General features: G+C 57.1%; 1 protein-coding gene and 1 non-coding gene across 51 annotated transcripts; both read left to right on the top strand.

Annotated features, from left to right (window-relative positions):
* The first annotated feature begins 1,399 nt into the window (after nt 1–1,399).
* CHD3 (chromodomain helicase DNA binding protein 3) lies at nt 1,400–26,222 on the top strand. Of its 50 annotated transcripts, none has more exons than XR_011995914.1 (40): nt 1,400–1,680; nt 6,350–6,462; nt 6,960–7,130; nt 7,346–7,470; nt 8,687–8,970; nt 9,210–9,340; nt 9,492–9,642; nt 9,807–10,000; nt 10,335–10,565; nt 10,736–10,939; nt 11,281–11,492; nt 12,595–12,726; nt 13,105–13,204; nt 13,614–13,805; nt 13,935–14,135; nt 14,478–14,642; nt 14,861–14,982; nt 15,133–15,306; nt 15,414–15,555; nt 15,787–15,918; nt 16,474–16,591; nt 16,767–16,891; nt 17,049–17,280; nt 17,508–17,674; nt 18,094–18,271; nt 18,668–18,733; nt 19,195–19,280; nt 19,380–19,513; nt 20,026–20,170; nt 20,371–20,533; nt 20,644–20,762; nt 20,857–20,992; nt 21,106–21,207; nt 21,375–21,506; nt 21,949–22,057; nt 22,237–22,369; nt 22,617–22,812; nt 23,105–24,069; nt 24,327–24,453; nt 24,938–26,222. XR_011995914.1 is itself a non-coding variant. In XM_072730215.1 (40 exons), exons 1-40 carry the CDS (start codon nt 1,413–1,415, stop codon nt 25,176–25,178), a joined length of 6,363 nt encoding a protein of 2,120 aa, XP_072586316.1. In that variant the 5' UTR covers nt 1,400–1,412; the 3' UTR covers nt 25,179–26,222. The 50 variants fall into 50 exon arrangements, 42 of the variants coding, with proteins under 42 accessions (XP_072586316.1, XP_072586336.1, XP_072586317.1 ...); XR_011995915.1 differs by having other exon boundaries at nt 21,378–21,506; XR_011995916.1 differs by having other exon boundaries at nt 14,505–14,642.
* LOC112925034 (small Cajal body-specific RNA 21) lies at nt 19,664–19,804 on the top strand. The gene has a single exon (XR_003236010.1).
* Nucleotides 26,223–26,471: the final 249 nt, after the last annotated feature.

Consider the following 26,471-nt stretch of genomic DNA (forward strand, 5'->3'; position numbering starts at 1 on the left):
GTACTCCTGGCCCCCTAAATTCATTTCCCAAGTCAGATGAATTTTCTAGTCGAGGCAATTGGGGGAGGCGGGGTCGGGTAAGGGGGGAGCGAGTAAATCAGTAAAGAGTGCAGATAAAATTTACAACAATTATAAATCACTGAAAAGCCTGGGCAAAGGGGAGAATCAAACATGGACTCCTTTGAAGAAAAAAAAAAAACCTCAATCATCGTATCTATTCATATCTCTTCCCCCCCAAAAGTCACCAGGATTTCTGTCACTTTTTTTAAAAGAAAGGGGGGAAAAAATCCAGCCCCGTGTCTCACTTGGACGGTACGTACACAATTAAATGCGTTTTGACTCCAGCGAGGTATGTAGAAACAAGAGTTATATATAAACATATATTTCATCTTTTCCTTTTCAATGCCTGAAGGGGAAAAAAAAAACCCTTCACATCAAACCACTCCCTTCTGAAGTATTCAGAAAAAAAAAAAAAAAGCTTTTCTTTAAGAGAAGGGAGGTGGGGAGGAAGAGACTAGTAAAGAAAAGAAAAATATTTAAATCTAGTTGGACTAGTATCTAACTAGTTAACCTTTAACAATTTATGCTGATGTCAGACTGAGCATGAGTACTGATTAATGCCCCCCCTCAAATATTTTTATGGGGGGGGAGTTAGAAAGAGCAGCCATTTTTGTTTTATGCAGAAACCCTTCGTGCCCCCCCAACGCGCACACTCACACACACACACTCACACACACACAGTACACAAGGAAAATATCTCTATTAATCTGTGCACTAATCAGTTATGAAAAAAGGGAGAAATTTGTGGGTTTCTGGGTAGAGGCTTGGAGATGGGGGTGTAACAGGGAGGAGAATGGGGGGGTGAAAACTGAAATATTAAGCCAGCCATTTTGTTTTAAAAGGGGATTTTTCCCCCCTCTCCCTTTCTTCATGGAGGGGGTGGCGGTGCTTGAGGGGGGGTTGTTTTAAAAATAATTTCAAGGCGGCCATCTTACTGCCTCAGCTCTGAGAAATATTTCTGAGCGCCCCCCTCAGAATTTAAATATATTTAAAGCAACGGAGAGGGGGGCAGAGAGAAGTCGAAAACTTTTATATATATATATATTTTAATCCCCCTTTCTCGTTCTCTTGGGAGGAAGGGGAGGGGGGAAAGTCTCTCAATTTTTTCCAAGACAATTTTTGGGGGTGGTTCGGCCCCCCTCTTCAGCCGGCGGCCCCGAGGGGGGGTTCTGGAGGGGGGTGGCCCGGGGGTTTGGGGGGCTGGGGGAGGCGGTGGGGAGGAGGAGGAGGACGCCGCCGAGGAGGAGGAGGAGGAGGAGGAGGAGGAGGAGGAGGAGGAGGTGGTGGTGGTAGCGGTGGGGGAGGCGGGCGGGCGGTGGGTGGGGGGGTGGTGGGGGGGCCAGAGCCACAGGATGGCTTCCCCTCTGAGGGACGAGGAGGAGGAGGAGGAGGAGATGGTGGTGTCGGAGGAGGAAGAAGAGGAGGAAGAAGAGGGCGACGAGGAGGAGGAGGAGGTGGAGGCGGCCGACGAGGACTACGAGGAGGACGACGACGAGGGAGTGCTCGGGCGCGGGCCGGGCCACGACCGGGGCCGCGACCGCCACAGCCCCCCCGGCTGCCACCTCTTCCCGCCGCCGCCGCCGCCGCTGCCCCCGCCGCCGCCGCCGCCCCCGCCGCCAGGTAAGCGGCCGCCCCGAAGCTCTCCCCCCGTCCCCCACCCCCCGGCTCGAGCGGGAGCCGCGGGCGCGCGAGGCCGGCCGGGGGCGAGGCACCCACCGCGCGGCCGAGCCGAGGTGAATCCGGGGGCGCGGGGCGCCAGCGTCGGGCCCGGGGCCCCGCGCGGGCCGGGCCGGGCCGGCGGGCGGCGGGCGGCGGCGGCGGCCCCCGGGCCAGGCCTCTTCCCCTCCCCCGCCGCACCCCTCCCCCGCCGCCGCCGCCGCAGCCGCCGCCACCGCCGCCGCCGTCGCCGCCGCCCGGGCTGGAGAGCGCTGGGCGCGAGCTGCGCGCGCGGACCGGGCCACTCGGTCGCGGCTTTCGGGGGAGGAGGAGGAGGAGATTTTTTTTTTTTTTACCCTCGGCTGGGAGGGGGTAGGCAGGAAACGGCCGCGGCGAAGCCAGGGCCCCCTCCCTGGCCGAGCGAGGGACCGCGGAGACCCTGGCGGCCGGACGGCGGCGTGGAGGAGGGGCGCGTGGGGGAGGGGCGGCCGCGCGGGCGCCCCTCGAGCTCCCGCCCGAGTGGGGTTGCACTGAGGTGACGGGGAGTTTCCGCGCGTGGAGCGGACCGCGGGCCTCACCGCCCCCCCTCAGGGGCGGGGGAGGCGGGGATGGGGGTGGGGGCCAGCGTCCCTCGGACCCCCCACCTGCGGCAACCTGGGCGCCCGCCGACTCCCCGGGACGCGCGGTGGCGCGTGGGGGAGAGGTCGCGTGAGCACCTGCGGGCGCGGGTGATGGGGGGCAGGTGGTGGCCGCACTCCACGCAGACCACTTCCTGGACTCACGCTTGATCCGCCTCGGGGCACCCCCTCCCCCCGTCCTAATCGGGAGAGCACTCCTTGAAGATTGGGGAGCGCGGGGAGAGTGTCTGCGACCAGATGCCCCCAACTCCACCCCCTTTATCAGCACCCTGTTCCAGGCTCTTTTGTGTCAAGTGCGAGCCCCCCCCCCCCCCCCCCCCCCCCGCCGTGTGACCCCGTCAGTCTGGGGTGGCCGAGCTGCCCAGCTGTGACTCTCACGTGGCTGCCATTCACTGTCACTCTCGCTGAAACCACCCGCACCTTGATCATGCCGAGGAATGGGGGGGCGTGCACTGCCCACCCAGCTGTTCTGCAGCTTGACCGTCACTCGGCACCCCTCCCCCGGGATGACAAGTCCTCTGGCGCTCTCTGGGCAGTTCCACCAGGGCTGGAAGGGACTGGGACAGCCTGCTGCCTGGAGTGGAGGGGGGGCGGCAGCAACGGCCCCCCTCAGACCACCCTCCTAGTGCAGTGACTGCCGATCTTCTTGAGGACAGGGGAGCATCCTTACGGTGCTCGCATCTTTGCTTGGGGCTTGAAAGGGGACACCCACACCCCCAGGCCTCTGGGAGCCCTGTAGCACGAATGCATCAAACTTCAGGACGTCTATCTTTGTAAAACTGTCACATTGATCTGTGTGGCTTATGTGGCAACTGTTCCTGTTCGGTTGAGACAGCCTTTGAGGGAGTATGGGGTACCTTCTTGGGGTGAGGGTGGTGGAGGGTACGTGTCTGATGGAAACGGGGACACCTCCCCTCCCCAAGCTTGTCTGAAAAAGAGAAAAGTTTTCAGAAAGTTATCCCAGAGAACCCACGAGGTTGCAGGAGGGAGGAGGAATAAAGGATGGTGGGGAGGGGGTGCCTGGAACCCAGCTGATGTGCTAAAAAGAGGGAGAGAAAGGATGTCAGGTTGTGTTGCCCCGCGGACAGCTCTCACCTATTTGTAGGGCCAACTTGGAATGTGGTGTTTATGCGTTTTTGGTCTGAGATCTGGGAATGTAAGAGAGGGGCATGAAAGAATCTGAGGTCCAGGTTGGGTCTTTTGTGTCAGTCCTCCCTCCCCACTTCCCCCCTGCTCTCTCAACAGCCCAGAAGAAATGTCAAATGTTTTTTTAAAAATTTGTATCTGAAATGAAAACCCACCTCCTCCCTCTTCCAGGGCCATCGTACCCCCCCCCCAGTCTTGAGGCCCTCCCAAGTCAACAGAGTGACCCAGATGCACCCCCCCCCCAGACTTTCTGAGGCAAAACTTTGAGAAAAATATTTTTGGTCCGCTCGTCATTTCTGTCTACCTAGGTGTGGGCAAAATAAGCCTCCTAGAAGGAAATGTGTGCGGGCTGCCCTCCCTCATCCTTCTCCAGAATATGAGTTCGCACATATTAGAGGTCTATTGTTTTTCATCCTGACTGCTTTGATTCTCACCATTTTGTTTTACATTCTTACCCAAGACCAATTTTATCCCTCCCCCCCTTCTCGGCTCCTTACGTTGTAAAACGTTTAAAATAATAGCACTCGTGTTGGTGGGGGAAGGGAGCAGGAAGCCAAAAACTCATTTCTTCTCCCTCCCCCTTCTGGCAAGTCTCGAGAAATAATATAACATAATATATAGATGTGATTCCTTGGGGGTGGGGGTGGGGAATGATTGTGGGTGGTGCGGAAAATTCTGGTAGTTTCTTTGCAAAAGGTCTGAAAATACAAACCCACCCCCTGCCTGCAGTACGCATGTGCAGCAGACCTATTATGGTGGTGCGTGGTGGGGGAGGGAGGGGAATTTGAGAAAAAATAAATATATGTGTGAGAGATTGATGGTGAGATTAGAGGGAGAGCGGGGCGGGCGGGAGGCGCGGCCTGGGCCCGGCTCCGCCCGCCTCTCCCCCGCCCGCCGCCCCGGCGCGCCAGGCCCCGCCCCCGCCGCGCACCGCCCTCCCCCCGCCCCCGCCCGCTTCCCGGGATCCGAGCCGGGGTGTGGGAGAGTCTGGGCGCCGGGCCAGCATTGAGTGGCTGCTGAGACCGAGGTTGGGACTTGGATTTGCTTTATTGCCCTGCCTTTCCCTTCGCCGCCGCCGCCGGTCTCCCGACTTCGGGAGCGTCCTGCGGGGTGGGGAGTGGAGAGCGGGGCGGACCGGCGGCGAGGTCCCGAGGTTAGGTGCCCCACCCCCAGAGGGGCGGGTGGCCGCGCCGGCCTGTTCCCTGACGCGGAGCCAGTGGGCCTGCCCCTGCCGCCGCCCCAGCGGCCTCCCGTTCTCATGTTCACATTAAGCGACGTCCCGGGGGTTGGGGAGAGCTGGCTGCTGGCCGGGGACGGAGGAGGGTGCCGGGGGAGGGGTGCGGGGGAGGAGCATGGCGTCTTTCTGACTTCCTACTCCAGCCCGCACGCTCTTTGCACGGCCCGGGGCCTGCTGCACGCGTCCCCCCCCCCGCCCCCCCCCCCGCACTCCGTCCTAGAGGGTGTTCCTGTACTCCGCAGAGGACACAGGATGCTGGAGTTCTGAGGGCAGGTAGCGCCGAGGAAGGAGACGCCCGGAACCGCAGGCAGTGGAAGCAAGCCGTGTTAATTGTGGCTAATTTTCCCTTGGCTGTTATGGGCCGAAGGATTGCGTGTCCTAGAGCAAGGGGCTGGGCCCGCCCGGGCTTTCCTCCTGCACAGCTGCTTCTGCCTGAGCAGGACAGGTCTGGCTGGTTAGTCTAGTGCCCGCTGGGGCATGGTGGGGGTGGGGGGGAGAGGCCAAGCAGGGCCCTAGATGTGTGGCATCTGTGTCTTCCCCAGACTGGCAGGGGCCCGTGTGGAAAGGGGGGCCTGGGAACACATCAGGGAAGCCCAGGCCCCTGACAGACATCTGGGGAGAAAGCCAGACACCTAGTCCTGCTGAAGGGTACAGGCTGTCCTCTGGATTTGTGCTCAGGACTGTGTGTGCATGCTTGTGCATCTGACAATGTGTGTGCTGGGTGTGTCTTTGTCTCCAGCTTTGTTTGGGTCTCCCACACAGCCTGTGTATGAATGGGACTAAATTTGGACACGAAGGGTAAGACAAAGGGTCAAAGGGTCGCCCCCTGAGTTCTCAAAAGGAGCAGGGATATGGAAATAGATTTGAGGGAAAGTTCCAGGCTACTTGGGAAGAGGAGGAACGTTTAGGTAATTGTGGAGACTGCTCCCCATAGTATTAGGGTGTTATGGAGGAGCCAGCCACTGTGGTCCTGTGGGCAAGATGTGAAAATGACTGGCAAGTACTTCTTTTCCTCCAGGGCTGTGTTGGGGTGACAGGAGGCTTGGCAATCATCTGAGGAAGTATAAATAGAGGCCTCCCTCGTGGCAGAAAGGATGTGAGGGCCCTGGGTGTTAGTGTGAGATCCCAGGTGTCCACCTTTGGCTCTCCCTTCTCAGCATCTGGCTTAGGGAGCTGCCAGCTTGTGTCTCCCCACTCCATGTGCTGGGGTCAGGCCAGGCCAGCAGCTGGGCATGGCTTCCCCAGTTCCTGGGCATGATGCCAGCTGGCTAAGTGAGGGGGAAGGCAGGAGGAGCCCTGGCGGCGATTGAAAGGACCTGCCACAGTCAGAGCCCATGGCCTAGAGCCTGCTCCCTTGTTAGTAGGAGGAGAGAGGGGGGAGTGGTTTGGCTGCTCTTCCCTTCTGACCCCTGACCTCCCATTCAGAACCCAAGCATCCCAGAGTACTCGAAACACTCTGTGTTTGCACCCAGTGAAGGGCGGTGAGTTTTGCAGGAGTTAATGCCTGAGTTCCTAGAGAGTGGGAACAGAAAAGGTGAGGAGGGGGAGGTCTAGGGGCTGCTGAGTTAGGGAACCTGGAAACTTAGTTTCTCTGGTGCTCTCTGCTCCAAAGATAAGGATGACATTCGGCTGCTGCCTTCAGCTTTGGGTGTGAAGAAGAGAAAACGAGGACCCAAGAAGCAGAAGGAGAACAAGCCAGGAAAACCCCGAAAACGCAAGAAGCTTGTAAGTGTTAAAGACTCATGTCTCCACAGTAAGGCTCAGCAGACCCTTTCCCAGGGACTAGGGTTTTCTCAGGTCCTATTATTTCAAGGGTGGAGGAGGGGAATCTGGAAATCAGGGAGGCCTGACATCCTCTCCCCTCTGGCTGGCCTGTGGCTCCTGGATCTGGGACCCTAACCTCACTCACCATGACCCCGGAAAGAGCCCCTCTGTGCACATGACTCGCCCTAGCAAGCAGGCTCTAGGGAGCAGACTGTATGTGTTCAGAGACAAGCAGCCCTTTGTCTCCTTGGCAGTTTGCTTAGTTCTGCGTGCCTCAGTTTCCTTATCTGCAAAAAAAAAAAAAAAAAAAAAAAAAAAACCAACTAGGTAAAAATAGATGAGCCACTATCTCCAGAGAATTGTTGTGAAGATTGAAAGGGGTAATACATGTTAGGCTAAGAATGGTTCCTGGCACATGGTCGGACTGAAGAAATGTTATTTTTATTTCTGTCCCTTAGGACAGTGAGGAGGAATTTGGCTCTGAGCGGGATGAGTACCGGGAGAAGTCAGAGAGTGGAGGCAGCGAATATGGAACTGGACCAGGTCGGAAACGGAGGCGGAAGCACAGGGAAAAAAAGGAGAAGAAGACAAAGCGGCGGAAAAAGGGGGAGGGAGATGGGGGGCAAAAGGTGAGTGGAATTAGTGTGGAGAGGACACATCAATCCCTGAAGAGGGAGGGAGTGAGGGCCCCAAGGAGGGGTGCTCAGTGGAGCGGCAGTGAAGGGGGAATCAGCTGGAGAGCACAGCTGGAAGCTCTGGGTAGGTAGGGAGGCATGTGGGGGAGACCCCCACTGAAGCCCCCCCCCCCCCCGCTGAAAGCCCCATGAACCCCGGTCTCTTGCAGCAGGTAGAACAGAAGTCGTCAGCCACTCTGCTTCTGACCTGGGGCCTGGAGGACGTGGAACATGTGTTCTCTGAGGAGGATTACCACACACTTACCAACTACAAAGCCTTTAGCCAGTTCATGAGGTGCGGTAGGGCTGGTGGGCGCCTGCGAGCAGATGCTTTACTTTAGGGGTGGTGGGGGGAGTGGCAGGAGAGCCCCTCTGGAATCCAATAAAAAGCTCAGACACTGCTCCCCAGAGAAATGCACAGCACAGGCACACACAACTGTGCACACACCTTTGGAGAATTTCTGGACTCCAGAGGATCTAGGGACGCGACCCCATCAGGGACCCTTCCCAGTGCCCGGGGGTGGAGGGTGGAGGGTCCTAACTCCAGCACTAGGTTCAAAAGCCCAAGAGATGGCAGACCCCGAGGGCTGGTGGCCCTTCCCATGCGTGACTTTTCTCTAGACCAAAGCTGCAAGATCGGTGTTGCCCAACTTCCTTTGCTCTGTTATCAAGCCCTCTGTCCCTTGCTTAGGACCCTGTGGCCACGAGGCGCATGGCCTGCTGGCTGAGGAGGCTGAGCTTCAGTGACTCCCTGAGTAGAATAAGCCAGAGTGGAGATGCCTGTTGGGGAGCAGGTGCTTTAGGTAGCAGCGGTCTTGCTGCCGTCTTGGGGCAGGTGACTTCTTTGCTTTGCAGTTTTCAAATCTGCAAAATAGATGTAGTCGTGGTGTGTCCCTCAGTCACAGTGTGTCCCTCGTAGGGGTCTTGTGGAGATTTGCTGGGGTAAGCAGAGCCCTGTGTGCTCAGGGCCTGTCCCCTAGTGTGTGTTCCATGCCTGGTAGCTATCGTTGGTGTCTTTGATGCTCTGTCTCTCCTGCCTCGCTGCTAAGGGCAGGGCTCTTGTGAGCACTGTGGTTCCGTGTCCTCCTGGGAGTTTAACAGCCTGCCACAGAGCAGAACCGGCGCAGCCCGTCAGGCTCCAAGTACGGGAACCCTTCACCAGGGCCCGTGGAACTTACTAGAAAAATGCAGAGAATCCTAGCAGCTTGTAATGTTCTCATGAAGATGAAATGAGACCTAACATGTGTTTAAAAATCTCACAAACTAAAACGTTCAAAGCATTTTTATTGATGTCGTTTTATCTCTGTTTTATCTGCTTCACATTTACGGTTTCTTTTTCTTGTTTTTTTTTGTATAATTTTTTTCTCTCTCCGGCTCTGTATCTGTTTACCTTCAAAGTGCCGTCATTCCTAACGGATGTGTTCTCAGCACCCAGACTTAGCCAGTGAGGGACAGAGAAGTATTCACGGAGCATCTGTGAAGGTCCTGCGTCTTTGCTTCTGTGTTCACAGGCCCCTGATTGCAAAGAAGAATCCTAAGATCCCAATGTCTAAGATGATGACCATCCTTGGGGCCAAGTGGAGAGAATTCAGTGCCAACAACCCCTTCAAGGGGTCGGCAGCTGCTGTGGCGGCGGCAGCGGCAGCAGCGGCCGCAGCTGTGGCTGAGCAGGTGTCAGCTGCTGTGTCATCGGCTGCCCCAGTAGCACCTTCCGGACCCCCCACCCTCCCACCACCTCCTTCTGCTGATACCCAGCCCCCACCCATCCGAAGAGCCAAAACCAAAGAGGGCAAAGGTGAGAAAATCTCTGGTTAGAACAACTGTCGCCCCTGCTCTCTAAACCACACAACTCTCAAGTTAGAGTCTAGAACTTTTTTTTGTCTTTGTAGCCGCGATTGTTGTAAAAGAAACGCTTCTTCCTAGAGGTCTCAGGGAAGCCGTAGCCCACAGAAGGGTCCAGAGGCCCCTATGACCTCTATGATTCCAGGATGTCATGACCTCTGCTATTTCTTTTTTACCCCACTCCTCATTCAGGTCCAGGCCATAAAAGGCGGAGTAAGAGCCCCCGAGTGCCTGATGGACGCAAGAAGCTTCGGGGAAAGAAGATGGCACCGCTCAAAATCAAACTAGGGCTGCTAGGTGGCAAGAGGAAGAAGGGAGGCTCGGTGAGTGGCTCTTCCCCATCTACTAGGCACCCAGAGGTTGAGGGGGATGTTGGGCCAGGGGTCCGTGCGGGAAGCTGGAACGGGAGCCAGAGGCCCAGGGAGGGGAGTGGGATGAAGCTGGCCTCCCTGACCGCCACGGGGCTACGGGCAGTATGTCTTGCAGAGTGATGAGGGCCCTGAACCAGAGGCCGAGGAGTCAGATCTGGACAGCGGGAGCGTCCACAGCGCCTCAGGCCGGCCTGACGGCCCTGTCCGCACCAAAAAGCTCAAGAGAGGGCGGCCAGGAAGGAAGAAGAGGAAAGGTAGGAAGTGCCAGCCGTGTGTGACCTGGTGGTCTAGCCTCCCCTCATTCCTTGGGGGCCCCTCTTATTTTCCCCTCTGACTGCTTTGTTCAGCCCTTTTCTCTTCCATCATCTCTCTCTCACTGTCTCTCTCTGCCATGTGCCTCCACTGGTGTATATGACAGTCCTGGGCTGTCCCACAGTGGCCGGGGAGGAGGAGGTTGATGGCTACGAGACGGATCATCAGGATTACTGTGAGGTGTGCCAGCAGGGTGGGGAAATTATTCTGTGTGACACCTGCCCTCGTGCCTACCACCTTGTCTGCCTCGATCCTGAGCTGGACCGGGCTCCTGAGGGCAAATGGAGCTGCCCCCACTGTGTGAGTACCTGGTGCCCCCAGAAACCCACTGGCCATTTCCTGTGCTGGCTCACTGTCCTCCACCTGTCCCCTATCCCCCACCTGCCCCCTGAAGCCTGGCCTTCTCGGTGCCTGGTGTGTATGGGTCTATGTTCTTGGCTCCTCTGCCCACCGCCGCCCCATCCCCTTTGGCTCTCATCATCATTTTTGGAAACAGAGGTGTCCCGTTCCCTCGTTCCTGCCCATCTCCTTTGTGCATCTAGGGTTTAGGTGTCCTGTCGCTGTCCCCATCTCCTGGTCTCACTGTCCGTCTCCTTCCCTTCATGTATCTCTATGTCTGGCCTCGGCCTCCCAGGAGAAGGAGGGGGTACAGTGGGAGGCCAAGGAGGAGGAGGAAGAGTATGAAGAGGGAGAGGAAGAAGGGGAGAAGGAGGAGGAAGATGACCACATGGAGTACTGCCGCGTGTGCAAGGATGGGGGCGAGCTCCTGTGCTGTGATGCATGTATCTCTTCATACCACATTCACTGTCTGAACCCGCCCCTGCCCGACATCCCCAATGGGGAGTGGCTGTGTCCCCGGTGCACGGTGAGTGGCCCCTTCCTGCGGTGTTACCTGGCTTCCCCGACTCACCCCATACCTGGGACCCACTCATCCAACTCCATCCTTCTCTCCTGCCCCATCAGTGGGCTGTCGCCTCCCTTGGGGGGGACCACGGTCCTCCTCCCCTAATGATGCACTTTTTCTGCCTCCCGCAGTGCCCTGTGCTGAAGGGCCGTGTGCAGAAGATCCTGCACTGGCGGTGGGGGGAGCCACCCGTGTCCGTGCCAGCACCCCAGCAGGCGGACGGGAACCCTGATGCCCCGCCACCCCGTCCTCTTCAAGGCCGCTCAGAGCGCGAGTTCTTCGTCAAGTGGGTGGGGCTGTCCTACTGGCACTGCTCCTGGGCCAAGGAGCTTCAGGTACCAGGCTCCTCTGTGCCTCCCTGTGACCCCACCTATCACTCTTCTCGCTTGTCCCCTGTGGCTCCTGTGTTCCAGACCCTGTGCTCGTCCTCACTTCCGGTCTCCGGCCCTCACACCCTCCCTCCTTCGTTCACCTCCAGTCCTTTTCCCATCAGCCTCCCTCAGATTTCTTCCTCTATCACACCATATTCCCTGCTTCCTTTTGCTTGTGATGAGCTTGCCCAGGTCACTTTGGGTGTTTCATCTCCCACCACTGCCCCTGTGGCCTGTCCCCGTCCCCTTGAGTCCTTTCTGGGGTCTGGGACCATCTCTCTCCCTCCCCTCCTGTGCCTCTTCAGTTGGAGATCTTCCACTTGGTAATGTACCGAAACTACCAGCGAAAGAATGACATGGATGAGCCCCCACCCCTGGACTACGGCTCTGGTGAGGACGACGGGAAGAGCGACAAACGCAAGGTGAAGGACCCGCACTACGCGGAGATGGAAGAGAAGTACTATCGCTTCGGCATCAAGCCGGAGTGGATGACCGTCCACCGCATCATCAACCACAGGTGAGCCTTGGCCATGGGCACGGCTGCCTGGGCTAGGCCATTCTGGGGCTGGCAGCAACAGCCCCACGTAGGTGTGTGTCCGTGAGCCCGGCACCTGCTCCACCTGCGTAACTCCTGTCTGCCCGCCAGCCCTCCTTGGGCTTGGCTCCTTTGGGAGGGTTGAGAGAATCCAGGAGCAGAGTCCAGCCATTGCCTTTAATCTGAGGACACATGACGCTGGGTATAATGGGGTGTGAAAGCAAATATGAAAAATGGCAGTTCAACCAGGCCAGTGTTTGCAGTGGTTCTTCCATTGTGGCCCTTGTCACAGCGTGATGGCTCTCTGTGCGTGTATTCCCGTTTCGTTGCTGCCACGCATGGCAGAACGTGAGCCCCATGAGAATAGGGTCGGTGGTCTGTTTGGTTCACAACTGCTGAATCACCGCCGTCTGGAATAGTGCCTCACACCTAATGGGTGTTTGGTTAATACTAATTAGATGAACACGTGATAAGCCCAGGGATATTTTCTCATTGTTGATTTTTTTTTTTTTTTAAGATTTTATTTGAGGGACGCATGGATGGCTCAGCAGTTGAGCATCTGCCTTTGGCTCAGGTCGTGATCCCCGAGTCCTGGGATCGAGTCCCACATCAGGCTTTCTGCGTGGAGCCTGCTTCTCCCTCTGCTTGTGTCTCTGCTTTGCCTCTCTCTGTTTTTCACTAATGAATAAATAAAATCTTTAAAAAAAAAAAAAAAGATCTTATTTACTGATTTACTAGAGATGCAGAGACATAGGCAGAGGGAGAAGCAGGCTCCCTGTGGAGAGCCTGATGGAGGACTTGATCCCAGGACCCCGAGATCACGACCTGAGCCAAAGGCAGATGTTCAGCCACTGAGCTACCCAGGCGTCCCTGATCATTGATTTTTTAAGCAGCTGTCCTGAAAAGGGTAGGGTGGTACTCTAGCCATCCAGAATTCCCTCCCAGGGGCCCACTGTGGTTGATTCACTAATAACAAAGGCTCCGTGTTTGCCTGTGATTGCGTTTGTTAAGATTTCTTTCTACTTGCATACAGTTCATGTTCTTTTTCTCTTCCTGCTCCTTCTTTCTGTTTTCTGCCCTACAGTGTGGATAAAAAGGGGAATTACCACTATCTAGTGAAATGGAGGGACTTGCCCTATGACCAGTCCACGTGGGAGGAGGATGAAATGAATATCCCTGAATATGAAGACCATAAGCAGAGCTACTGGAGACACCGGTGAGGGAGCCAGGTCTAGGGGTGGAGGGGATGCTGAGGGCAGGCGGTGAAAAAGCTACCCCTCTAGGATAAGAAGAGGTCCACTCCAGACAGATCTAACCTGGAATTGAGGGCAGTGGGAGCCGGCTCTAGCTTTCTGGGCTGGGACTGACAAAGAGGCAGTGTGAGGACTTCCAGCCAGAGTCGTGGGGAAGAGGATGCTGAGGATGAGGAGGGTCACCTCTAGAGGTGAAAATCAAGCAGTGAGGATAAAGAGCCTGGGAGAAAGGAAATGTGAGAGAATCAAGCCTACGGGAAGCAGGAGGTGGGTCTGGAGTGGGTTCAGGAGAAAGCAAGGTCCTGAGGAGCAGGCCTCACTCAGACCTGCTCTTTTCCCAGAGAACTGATTATGGGGGAGGACCCCGCCCAGCCCCGCAAGTACAAGAAGAAGAAGAAGGAGCTGCAGGGAGATGGACCTCCCAGCTCTCCTACTAATGACGTAAGTCCTTTCTCTTGGCCTCTCTCCCATTTCTAGAAGTGTGGTGATTGAAGATTTCCCAGGGGCTACTGACAGGGCTTGCCCGAGTCTCAGCAGCCTCCCAAACAGTATTCAGCCATGCCGCGAGAGCAGCTAGGAACTCTGGCAAAGGAACCGGAGAGCAGCTAGGAGTAGCAGACGGGGCTCTGGCATCCCCAGCTCCCTTCCTCATGCTGCTGCCGCTGTCCTGTCTGGCTTTAAGGAACTGGGGGCGGGGGAATGAAGATGAGAATCTTCCTGAGCTTAGACCTCGTGGAGGGAACTGTGGCCCAGCTTGAGATCAGTGCCAGGGAGACAGGCAGAGGAGACCTAGGACCAGAGGAGCCCAGATGTCCATTCCCCTGAGTGTCCTGCCTTCTCGACTCCACAGCCTACGGTGAAATACGAGACTCAGCCACGGTTTATCACAGCCACGGGAGGCACACTGCACATGTATCAGCTGGAAGGCTTGAACTGGCTGCGCTTCTCCTGGGCCCAGGGAACTGACACCATCCTGGCTGATGAGATGGGACTGGGCAAGACCATACAGACCATCGTCTTCCTCTACTCGCTCTATAAGGAGGTGTGGGGGGCTGGGGGCCCTAAGGGGAGCAGCCAGGCTCAGGCCTGACTGGCTCAGGGGAATGTAGGGGTGGAGGCTGACAGCCTTGAACCCTGACTGATGGCCACCCCACCCCCGCCCAATTCCCAGGGCCACACAAAGGGTCCCTTCCTGGTGAGCGCCCCTCTCTCTACCATCATTAACTGGGAGCGGGAGTTCCAGATGTGGGCACCTAAGTTCTATGTGGTGACGTACACGGGTGACAAGGACAGCCGTGCCATCATTCGAGAGAACGAGTTTTCCTTTGAAGACAATGCTATCAAGGGTGGCAAGAAAGCTTTTAAGATGAAGGTAGGCCCCTCAATCTTGTCTTCTCCGAGACCCCAACATCTTACTTCTTTGCCCCCTGACCAGCATTTCAGTTTCTCTGTTCCCCACTGGCCTCTCCCCGTCTTCCACCCAACGACACGCCCTGCTGTCTTGTCCTGGAGGCACTGCAGGTCCTCTGAGGAATGTACACTTATGTCCCTAGTGGGTGGTGTGGTAGGGGTTGGGGGGCTCATGTTCTGTAATCCCCACCTGGACCCCAAGTAGCAGGACAGGGTTCCTGGCTCCCTTTGGCAATCTCAGGAAGGGGGGGTGTCGGGGAAAGAACCAGGGTGGACATCTAGGTGCGTGGGTGTCGGGTGGCAGCCCAGCGGACAGTGGCTGTGTTGGCAGAGGGAGGCGCAGGTGAAGTTCCACGTTCTTCTGACATCGTATGAGCTGATTACCATCGATCAGGCGGCCCTTGGCTCCATCCGCTGGGCCTGCCTCGTGGTGGATGAAGCCCATCGGCTCAAGAATAACCAGTCCAAGGTGAGTGAGATCCCCAGACCTTGGAGTCTTGCCCTGCTCCTGAGAAAGGAAGGTTCTGGACTTTGTGCAGTCCAGAAGGGGTGAAGTGCAGGTTGGGAAAGAGGGAGGACTAGCGATTTGGGGCCTTTATCCCAAAGGGAACAGGAAAAGGCAGATACCGTGGTCCAGCCGCTTGCCACTAACGGGACCGTTCTGCCTTTCTTTGCCCCAATTTCTAGTTTTTCAGGGTCCTCAATGGCTACAAGATAGATCATAAGTTGCTGCTGACAGGGACTCCGTTGCAGAATAATCTGGAGGAGCTCTTCCATCTGCTGAACTTCCTCACCCCAGAGAGGTTTAAGTAAGTGCCCCACCAGGGTGGGAGATGCAGGGTGGAGGGGCTGAGAACCTGAGTGGGCAGAGGGTTCCTCCAAGTGAGGAAGGGAGCCCCAGGCCAGGGGAAAAACACCCCGACAGCCTGTTCAGTTCCTTATCTCCTCCCGGCTACCAGCAACCTGGAAGGCTTCCTGGAGGAATTTGCCGACATATCCAAAGAAGACCAGATTAAGAAACTGCACGATTTGCTTGGGCCGCACATGCTGCGGAGGCTCAAGGCTGATGTCTTCAAGAACATGCCAGCCAAGACAGAGCTCATTGTTCGAGTGGAGCTGAGCCCCATGCAGAAGTGAGATGAGAGCAGGGTGACCTGGACTGGGGGCTTGGTTGGGGGTGCAGTGGCCTCATCACCACTTCCTTTCTCTGTCTCTTCCACGCCCCCACCCTGGTCTTTAGGAAATACTACAAGTACATCTTGACTCGGAACTTTGAGGCCTTGAATTCGCGAGGTGGTGGGAACCAAGTGTCGCTGCTCAACATCATGATGGATCTTAAGAAGTGCTGCAACCACCCCTACCTCTTCCCCGTGGCTGCTATGGTGACGCATGAGCTGGGGGCTGCCGCTGTGCTGCTCTCTGAAAATGGGGGATGGGAGGAGCCGAGGCAGGCATGGAGCTGGGCAGGGGGCAGGGGTCTAGGAATGGGATCCCCCAGACGAGTGGGCAGTTAAAAGGGCTGGGGGCTGGGTTTCGACTCCTGGCTTTCTGGGCTTGGTCCAAACATGGGGGTGCATTCTCTGACCCTCTTCTCTCTGCTCTCTTCTTTGCAGGAGTCCCCAAAACTCCCCAGTGGGGCCTACGAAGGTGGGGCACTTATTAAGGCATCTGGCAAGCTAATGCTCCTGCAGAAGATGCTCCGCAAGTTGAAGGAGCAAGGACACAGAGTCCTCATCTTCTCTCAGGTGACCTGTACCCCTCACCTTGTGTCGCCGCTGGGGCCAGGCCCTTCCCTTGTTTCTGTGGCTGCTGTGGTGTAAGAGGTCAAGTGGTGGCAGTCTTGAGAGGTTCTGGGTGGGCGGACCCCCATTATTAATTAAAGTCATGGGAGGTTGCAGGCCAGCTTCTTAGAAATGGGGAGCAGGGCAAGGGTGAGCCACTCCACGTGTAATCACGTGTCGCCTGAGGGTGGTCTGTGGGACCCTTCCTGTTTCTTAACCATGGGAGAGAGAGGAGGGCTCAGAGCTCTTGGAAATCTGAGGAAAGCCACACAATTTCGTAAAGTTTCAGGGCATTTGGAGATGTCCCTGAAACATTCTCATAGGTCTCAGAAGAGAATCTCTGCTTTAGGAGAAGTGACCCTAAGTCAAGCGAGTGTGATAAGAGTGTGGGGTGAGGAGGGGGAGCAGCACTGGGGAGGCATGGCATCTGAGGACAGTGGTGAGATAGATGGTCAGTACAGACTGGGCCTGTCCCACTGCCTCATCATTCCAGAGAACTCTGTGGTTCTCTCTCTGTAGATGACCAAGATGTTGGACCTGCTAGAAGACTTTCTAGACTACGAAGGGTACAAGTATGAGCGCATCGACGGTGGCATCACAGGCGCTCTGAGGCAGGAGGCTATCGATCGGTTCAATGGTGAGGAGGAGAGGCCCTGGTCCCTGCTGGGTGTGCAAGGCCCGAGCCACTTGTGCTAGGTCCCCTGGTACAGGAGGATATGTGCCTCCTAGCTTCTGAGTTGGTGACACGGTTGTCGGTCAGGGTGTCTGGTACCAGCTGCACAGAACCATTGCATAATCTTGTCCCCTCCTAGCTCCCGGGGCGCAGCAGTTCTGCTTCCTGCTGTCCACCCGAGCTGGAGGCCTGGGCATTAATCTGGCCACCGCTGACACGGTCATCATCTTCGATTCTGACTGGAATCCCCATAACGACATCCAGGTGGGAGCTCACCTCCGAAAGCCCGTGTACCAATTAGCAGGGAGACGTGGGTTCACAGTGGAGGGAGTTGTGTCCTGGCGGGTAGAAGAGCCTCCTTTCCCCAGCACGTGGGCCACATGTCCCCTGGTCCATCCCCACCTCTTCCTTTTCCCCGCAGGCCTTCAGCCGCGCTCATCGGATCGGCCAGGCCAACAAGGTGATGATTTACCGGTTTGTGACCCGTGCATCCGTGGAAGAGCGAATCACGCAAGTAGCCAAGAGGAAGATGATGCTGACACATCTGGTGGTACGGCCTGGGCTAGGCTCCAAGGCGGGCTCCATGTCCAAGCAGGAGCTGGATGACATCCTCAAATTTGGCACTGAGGAGCTGTTCAAGGACGAAAACGAGGGTGAGAACCTGCTCTCCTGGACACGCTTCTTTCGGAAGCTCCAGAATAAAACCTTTCCCATGCGGCCCTCGGGGGAAAGGGGGTCTCTTCTCTTACGTGGATGTTTGGAAGCCCCAACACGTGTCTGTCGACTCCCTGGGGAAGGGCCTTCTCCCCCAGACCTCTGTCCAGTTGCGCCAGATTCTGGTTGGAACTCAGAGTCCCCTCTCATTCCCTATCTCCACCAGGGGAGAACAAGGAGGAGGACAGCAGTGTTATTCACTATGACAATGAGGCCATCGCTCGGCTGTTGGACCGGAACCAGGATGCAACAGAGGACACAGACGTGCAGAACATGAACGAGTATCTCAGCTCCTTCAAGGTGGCCCAGTATGTGGTGCGGGAGGAGGACAAGGTGAGAGATTGGGGACTAGATGCTCTATCCTGGACCACCTCAGAAGAACAGTGTCTTTTGTTGGACCTCGAGGGGCGAGGATCCCTTTTGTTCTCATTTTTGACCCTATCTCTTACCATAGCACCCAACAAAAGGCAGTAAGGGTCTGATAGGTGAAACCAGGCTTTAAGGAGAACCTAAGTGGGTGCCTAGGAGTCAGAGTGGGAGGGATGTGGAGGGTGCTAGAGGAGGGTTCCAGGGAAGATTCAGGGAGCAGAGAGGAGAAGCACGTTGCAGGTAAGAGGCAAGGAAGATGGGCAACATCCAGAATATTCACGCAGCCTTGATGAGACCGGGCAGCAGGGGAGTTGGAATTTGGTTATGGTGAGAGCACCGGGTGGCAGAGGGAAGTTGCCAGCATGTGTTGTGCTGCCTTCCAGATTGAGGAGATCGAACGGGAGATCATCAAGCAGGAGGAGAATGTGGACCCCGACTACTGGGAGAAGCTCTTGAGGCATCACTATGAGCAGCAGCAGGAGGACCTGGCCCGGAACCTGGGCAAAGGCAAGCGGGTTCGCAAACAGGTCAACTACAACGATGCTGCTCAGGAGGACCAAGGTGAGGACTGCCCAAGAGAGAGGATCAGGAAAGGCAGGAGTGCTGACAGGGAGCCTGGAGCCTGGAGGGCGTTTCAAGGGAAAGAGGGAGGCCTAGGGGTCAGGGCCTTTCCTGCTGAGGCGGAAGGAGCTGTCTGGAGGCTGGAGGGGCTCGCAGGTGGTTTCAGCCGGCTGGTGGCTGCAGAGGGGGGCCCGCTGGACACCCAGGGTCCTCACTTGGCACAAAATGTGTGGGGTTTGGGAGGTGCCCAGGGACCAGGTGAGTGACGAGTGGGCCCTGTGCAGGGTATGTGGCCCTGGAGTCCGACGGCATCCCCAGTAGGCCTCCAGACAGGAAGGGCCCCCGTGTGGGCTTAGTGCAGGAGCTGTCCCTGACCATTGAGCCGTCTCCCCACAGATAACCAGTCCGAATACTCAGTGGGATCAGAGGAAGAAGACGAAGACTTTGATGAGCGTCCAGAAGGTGACATCTGATTTCCTCATTTTCAGAGGAAGAGCTATAGCTCTTCCCATTCCTCACGACATCTGTTTCATCTCCTGTTTTTCTACAGATGAGTGCTTTTGTGTAGATGAGCTAAAGGTCACAGATAAGCTAAAAGTGCAAGACATATGTAATTTCTCTAGTGTTAAAACTTGGAGTGTAGGATCACACAGGCTTAGTTGCCTAGAGGAAAATCGAGAGTTTATGTTTTACATCCTCACGGGCTGGTCTTGGTACTAGTGCTTTTAACGGGACCAGCTTCTCCTAGATCCGCTCGGTTGCTAGGTCAGAAAGTGCTTGAAAGAAAATTAGAAGTGGCTCAGATGTGACCCAGGCCTTTCCTGGGTTCTGCCTCCTGGGGGCGTGGGGTGCGGAGAAGGACTGAGGGTTGGGGGAGATAGGGCCCCTCACTAATCAGGCCAATCCCCCCCACACACACCCAGGGCGTCGACAGTCAAAGAGGCAGCTCCGGAATGAGAAGGATAAACCACTGCCTCCGCTGCTGGCTCGAGTCGGGGGCAATATCGAGGTGGGAGCTGGGCTCAGGCCCCCGTGTGTCCCCTGGGGGGCCCAGCAGAGAGACCCCAGGACACTGATGGCTCATGCCCTCCCCCACCCCACTCCACAGGTGCTGGGCTTTAATACCCGGCAGCGGAAGGCCTTCCTCAATGCCGTGATGCGCTGGGGGATGCCCCCGCAGGATGCCTTCACCACACAGTGGCTGGTGCGGGACCTGAGGGGAAAGACGGAGAAGGAGTTCAAGTAAGTGTGGGTGCTTCAGGCCCAGCTGGCCAGAGGGGTTGGGAGGGAGCCTTGGGTCTTCCTGTCTTGTGCTCGCTCGGCCACCACATGATGTGACCTTACTCAACTGATCACCACACTCCCGGCCACATGGCACTGTGGGGCATCGCATGGCTTGGTTTCCTGGGGCGTGGGCTCAGTGCGCCCCATGTCCCCTCAGCTGAGCCTAGAGCACAGAGGCCTGGTCCCCCGACTACGGGAGAGGCGCTGGAGATGGGAGCCCTGCCCTGGGCCTGTCCTGGCCTCACATTTCATCGGCCCGGAGCCAGTGGACAGGATGATGTGCTGACTGATGGTGCCTGGCAGCTGAGGGCCTTGGAGATGCGGGGAGTAGGGGGGCTGAGGTGGGAGTGGGGATGAGGAGGGTTCATCCCTAGGAGGAGCCATGGAGGCACCTGCGGAGTTGAAGGGTTGAGGGCTTCGGTAGGCCCTGTGCCCCCTCCTAACCTGTATTCCGCCCCCACGCCCCTCAGAGCCTACGTGTCTCTGTTCATGCGCCATCTCTGTGAGCCCGGGGCGGATGGCTCTGAAACATTTGCTGACGGCGTTCCTCGGGAGGGCCTGAGTCGCCAGCAAGTGCTGACCCGAATTGGAGTCATGTCTCTTGTCAAGAAGAAGGTATCCATCTCTCTGGCCTGCGTCAGACTGGCCACCTAGTCCCTGTCCCCCATCTGCCTAGCACTGCTCAGTTCTGGAGTCAGGCTGGCGGGAGAGGGGACACAAGACTGAGCTTCCTGTATGTCCACTGCCTGCAGCCGACCTGCCCCTGCGATGGGGCCCGCAGCTGACCCATCCTTATGCTCCTCTGTCCCCCTCAGGTACAGGAGTTTGAACACATCAACGGGCGCTGGTCAATGCCTGAGCTGATGCCTGATCCCAGTGCCGACTCTAAGCGCTCCTCTAGAGCCTCCTCTCCTACAAAAACGTCTCCCACCACCCCTGAGGCCTCTGCCACCAACAGTCCTTGCACTTCTAAACCTGGTAACAAGGATCAGGATGACAGGAGAGGTGGGGGTGGGGTCAGTGCCCTGCAAACATAGACAGGAGTCAGGGTGGGTCTTTCTGCTTCCTCACTCTGCCTCCCCCCGCAGCTACTCCAGCTCCAAGTGAGAAGGGAGACGGCTCGAGGACACCTCTTGAAAAGGATGAAGTGGAAAACCAGGAGGAGAAGCCTGAGAAGAACAGAACTGGGGAGAAGATAGAGACAGAGGTTCGTGGCTCCCTGACTCCCTGGGAGGGGAGAGAGTGAAGGCCGGGTGCTTGGGATCTCTGTGCCCCATCCTAACTCCACGGTCATCTTCTAGGCCGATGCCCCTAGCCCAGCCCCATCACTCGGGGAGCGGCTGGAACCAAGGAAGATTTCTCTAGAGGAGGAGGTGCCAGGAGTGCCTGGAGAAATGGAGCCTGAGCCTGGGTACCGGGGGGACAGAGAGAAGTCAGGTGGGTGCATGGGCTTAGGGACGATGAGGGGCTTAGGATCCAGCAGTTCCCTCTTCTGGGGTCAGGGGATGAGGGTGACATCCTCCCTTCCTGTCCCCCACCCCCTCCCACAGCCACAGAGTCGACGCCAGGAGAGAGGGGGGAGGAGAAGCCGTTGGATGGACAGGAGCACAGGGAGAGGCCGGAGGGGGAAACAGGGGATTTGGGCAAGAGAGGTAATGGGTGGAAGCACTGGGTCCCCGAGGGAATCGGGAGGTGGAGTCTGGGGGCACAGACGCCTGGGTCCTGGGGGGTAGTTGTTCGAGGGACAGTCCAGTACAGGGTAGTCTTCGGGGCGGGCAGAGGCTGGCAGCAGATGTGAGCTCTGCCTCGTCTGTCCTAGCAGAAGATGTGAAAGGGGACCGGGAGCTGCGACCTGGCCCTCCCCGGGACGAGCCACGGCCCAATGGGCGGCGCGAGGAGAAGGCAGAGAAGCCTCGGTTCATGTTCAATATCGCAGATGGAGGCTTCACAGGTGGGGGCCCCTTGCTGGGCTGTGCTCGCCCCCCTGGGCTCCTCACTTGAGGTGGCCTCCTCACTTGAGGTGGGCTCCTCACTTGAGGTGTGCTCCCCCTCCTGAGCCTTCTCGCTCTGCCTGAGGCCTTCTGCTGCCTTCCATCCAAGTAGCTGCCCTTGGAACACCGCCTGCTGTGTTGCCTCCAATCCCTTCCTGGCCTGCAGGCCTCTGTGGCCGCACCCCTACCTCCAGAGTGTCTTTTATCCCCCTTTATTCCTAGTCTGAGCTGGAACCTTATTTGTAACCACTTTGCCCCTCACCCTGAACCTAACCTTTCCCTTTTCTCCTAAAGAGTCCTTGGTCCTCTCCCACTGTTCAGGTCCCTCATCTCTGCCCATCTGTTGAGCTGGCAGTGGTTCCCAAACTCCTGACAGCCCTCCCCCTGTGGTCCGCTTTTCAGAGCTTCACACACTGTGGCAGAATGAGGAACGGGCAGCTATTTCCTCAGGAAAACTCAATGAGATCTGGCACCGAAGACATGACTATTGGCTTCTGGCTGGGATTGTCCTGTATCCTTTGATACAAACACAAGAAAGAAGTGGTTTTCTTAACCTGGAACGGGGATGAGTCCACACCCAGGGAAGGGGGAGTCGTGCCTCACTCGGGAGATCGAGTCAGGAGGAAGTGTTTATGGCACAGTGTAAAATTCTCCTATTAAATTCCTTGACGTCTCCTTCCTGCGTCGTAGCCATGGCTATGCACGGTGGCAGGACATCCAGAATGATGCTCAGTTTGCCATTATCAATGAGCCATTTAAAACTGAAGCCAATAAGGGGAACTTTCTGGAGATGAAAAATAAGTTCCTGGCCCGGAGATTCAAGGTGGGGATCAGAGAGAGGAGGAACAGCGTTGAGGTGGAGAGCTTGGGTCAGAGGTGGGCCCAGGGGTAGTTGGAATGGAGGGAAGGTGCCTGAGGCCAAGAGCAGGGTGTACCCTGTGTCTGGGATGGTGCAGGTTGAGGTCTGTGCCAGGTCCACCCTTAGGATGGGCAGGCAGGGAGGGCAGTACGGGTCTTGGGCCCCCACGGCTGGCAGATGCCTGCACTTACCCCCACCCCCGTGCCCTCAGCTCCTGGAGCAGGCGCTGGTGATCGAGGAGCAGCTTCGGCGGGCGGCCTACCTGAACCTATCGCAGGAGCCGGCGCACCCCGCCATGGCCCTCCACGCCCGCTTCGCCGAGGCCGAATGCCTGGCCGAGAGCCACCAGCACCTCTCCAAGGAGTCGCTGGCAGGGAACAAGCCAGCCAACGCCGTCCTGCACAAGGGTAAGGGCCGCGGCGGCCCCGCGCGGGGGAGGGCCCACAACGCTGCGTAAGTCTTCACCCCGCACCCCTCAAAATCTTCCCACCCTTCTGACCCCTTTCCCTCTGAACCACCCCCCTCTGACCCCACCCCAACCCAACCCACCCGGCCACCCCGTGGTTTTTAGCTTCTTGGGTTTGTGCGAGGCTGCCCTTGTCTGTACCTAAGAGTGTTCATGCCAGTGTCCGGTAGAGGGACCTTCCCCCCCCCCCCCTTCCCCAGACTCCGTGAGACTGTGCCACGTCCCCTCCACAGGGCGGAACTTCGTTGACCCACACGCCTGCCATACTGCTAGTAGCACCCTCTCCGGGGCCGTGGCCTGCGTATAGACCCCTCCTAGATCCTTACCCCCATCCTGCAAATCACATCCCCCCATCTCACTTGCCCCACCAGGCAGAAACTACCCCATCTCACACCCGTGACCCTACCCCCTGAAACTTCCCTGTGACCCCCAACCCTTCCTCTCAAACCCTCTTATCCTGATGATGATAGATTGATCTCCAGAGCCCTCTAACGACCTAATCCTGTCTGACTAGTGACTTGACTCCCGGCCCCTTTGATTCCTGTTCTAATTCCCTGAATCTGTGATGCTGACCATCTAACCTCCCTCCCCCTCACATATGAAAACCCTGACTCCTGGAATCTTTGACACCACTTACCTCCTCCCACATCTCCTATTTCCTCCCCATCATCCCCACCCCCTAAACGTCACTCTGGCAATATGGGATGTTCTGACAACTCCCCGCCCCATGTCTCCCAATGTCCCCCCGCCTCCCGTGTCCTGTCCTGTCCTCTTTCTCTGTCTATTCTCTGCTCATCTGGTCTCTGCCTCTTCTTTCTCCCCCCTCTGCCCCGAGTCACTTTTTCTGCCTCCTTCTGGCATTTTCTTGGCCTCTGGTTCTTTGACATCTGTGTGCTCCTCTCTCCTCTCTCTCTCTCTCTCTCTCTCTCTCTCCTTTCTGTGTCTGTCCATCTGACTCCTTTTCTTTTCCTGGCTCCATCTCTCCTTTTCCCTGTCTTTCTCTTGCCCTTCTTTCTCTGTGGCCCGGGCCCCAGTTCTGAACCAGCTGGAGGAGTTGCTGAGCGACATGAAGGCGGACGTGACCCGCCTGCCAGCCACGCTGTCCCGAATCCCCCCCATCGCAGCCCGCCTTCAGATGTCCGAGCGCAGCATTCTCAGCCGGCTGGCCAGCAAGGGCACGGAGCCTCACCCCACACCGGTAACTCTCCTCCCCCTAACTCTAGTTGTCCCTGAAAGTCCTCCTTCTGTACACACATGCATGTGCACGCCCACACACATTCCCAGCACCTTAGTGTGGAGACTTGCTCCGACACACTCCTCACCATCCAGTGTCCCTGCCTGTACAGGGCAGTACAGTGTCCCTGCCTGTACAGCCTGGCCCCAGTTTCCCCTAAGTTTCTTCCTCTCACAGACTCTGGAGCCTCTGACATGGCTCTGCTCTCTTCTCTCTTCCAGGCCTTTCCCCCGGGGCCCTATGCTACACCTCCGGGGTACGGGGCGGCCTTCAGCGCCGCACCCGTCGGGGCCCTGGCCGCCGCAGGCGCCAACTACAGCCAGATGCCTGCCGGGTCCTTCATCACAGGTCAGGTGATGACTTCCCACTCTCTGCCTTTCCCAGCTCTCTTTTCCAAGCTTCAGCCCTGCTCAGCCGCCCTTTATCTTTCCAGCCTATGTCACTTCCTTATAAGCATCCACGGTTCTAGGGAACAGAGTTGTTCTGGGCTTTGTTCTTCACAGCCCTGACTTCTCTACCATTCTCATCATCCAAAATGCCCCAAGGGTGTCAGTGGCTGTATGGATGGTACCTTTTTCCTAAGCCTCCTCCATCTGGGTTGTCCCCAGGAAAGAGAATATGAGATCAGGAGGGGGTATGGTGAGAGTTGGCACGTGGGGTCTATCAGGCACAGGGGGACCCTCAGGGAGAGGGGTTCACCCTGGTCTTCCCACTCCTGCTACCCTGGGAACGGAAAAGTGGCAGGAGACAACCTAGCAGTACTACGCTATGCACAGGACGTGATGTTTAGGAGTGAGTCAGGGATTCACTTCCTTACCCCCTTCCCTAACAGCCGCCACCAACGGCCCTCCAGTGCTGGTGAAGAAGGAGAAGGAAATGGTGGGGGCACTGGTGTCAGACGGGCTGGATCGGAAGGAGCCCCGAGCCGGGGAGGTGATCTGTATAGACGACTGACTGGATCCCAGGCCTGCCCATCGCCCAGGCCCCGTGCCCGAGGTCGACCCCCAGCTCAGGCTCTGGGACCTGCTGCCAATCCTCCACCTTCCCCACCCCATGGGCCACCTCTGGGCTAGGAGCCCTTCTGCCCCTCTCTACAACTCCTCTTTTCAGGAAGGGCCCCTTGTCTCTCTCCACTCCCGTGCACCTTTCCCACCACGCTTTGAAGCCTGTGCTGGTGAGAAGAGGTCTGGGTGGGGGGCGGTGAGCAGGGTCTTCCAAGTATCTTTATCCCCCACACCAAACACACACAGCTTCCCAGTAAGTGGTTGTGGAGGGAGGAAAGCGGTGGAGCCTCCCCCAGTCTCTACTCCTGCAATACGAGCTCCATCTACAGCTGAGCTCCATCTACAGCCCTGGGGGATTAGCCTGGCCTGGACCTTAGGAACTTGGTTGGGGCAAAGAGCTTTGAAGAGAGGAGGGGGGACTTCAGAGAGGGAGGAAGGGAAGAAGAGGGGTGGCTGCATGTTTCCTTCCCCTTACCTCTTCCCAAAAGGAGGGAGGAGCAGTTATAAGGGAGGGAGTCGGTTGCTGTTCAGCCTCCGAATAAAGGCGCCATTCACTGGCTCAGTTACCTCCTGCGTACCGGCATCTTGTGTTGGGACTCTTCCCTCTCCCTAGGGACCAAGGATCACCACCACCACCACCACCCCGCCCCCAAGAGAGTGATGGTTGGGTGATACTCCCTCAAGCCAAAGAGGAGCTCCTCTGTTTTAGGGACCGGGTAACCTAGAAAGGGTGGGAGAAAATGCTACAGGCCAGATGTGGGGGAGCCCCAGCTCTGGGGCTCAGGTTCTGGGAGCACTTCTACCCTACCCCCGCTTCCCTCCCCGCCAAGGCCTAGATACTGACTGAATTTTGAATGGACCAGGCAGGGAGGCCTAGCTGGGGGACTCCCTTGCCTTTGGGGCCAGAACAAAGTAGTGGAGGGCAGGCTGGGGAGACGTGGGCACGTCCTCCTCCCCAGGAGGGGCTGGGGAGAGTGGCAGTTTGCATGGCGAACCCCCCACTTCCCCTCCGCTGCCCCTTTCCCGGTCTCTTGGCACCCACTCCTGGGCTGTCCCAATCCCCTCTTCTGTATCAGGTGTATTGGTTGTACATATAAATTATACTTTCCTTTCTGTGTGCTCTGTTAATTTTTTTGTGGGGGGTGGGAGTTCTCCGTTTTGGGGGGGGGGATAAGGAAAGAAAGGGTATTGCTTTCTGCCATTCCACCTTACCCATTTCTTTTTTAATCTTGTGACTTCCTGTTTTTTTTCTTGGATCATCAAACCCCAATGTGAAGAACTCAGTGTAGAGTTGGAGGGAGCAGCAGGATACCCAGTCACCAGGGCTGAGATCAGAAACATGGTGGGGCTCACGAGGCAAGA

This window comes from Vulpes vulpes, chromosome 12, assembly GCF_048418805.1.
Source record: "Vulpes vulpes isolate BD-2025 chromosome 12, VulVul3, whole genome shotgun sequence".
NCBI lineage: Eukaryota > Metazoa > Chordata > Mammalia > Carnivora > Canidae > Vulpes > Vulpes vulpes.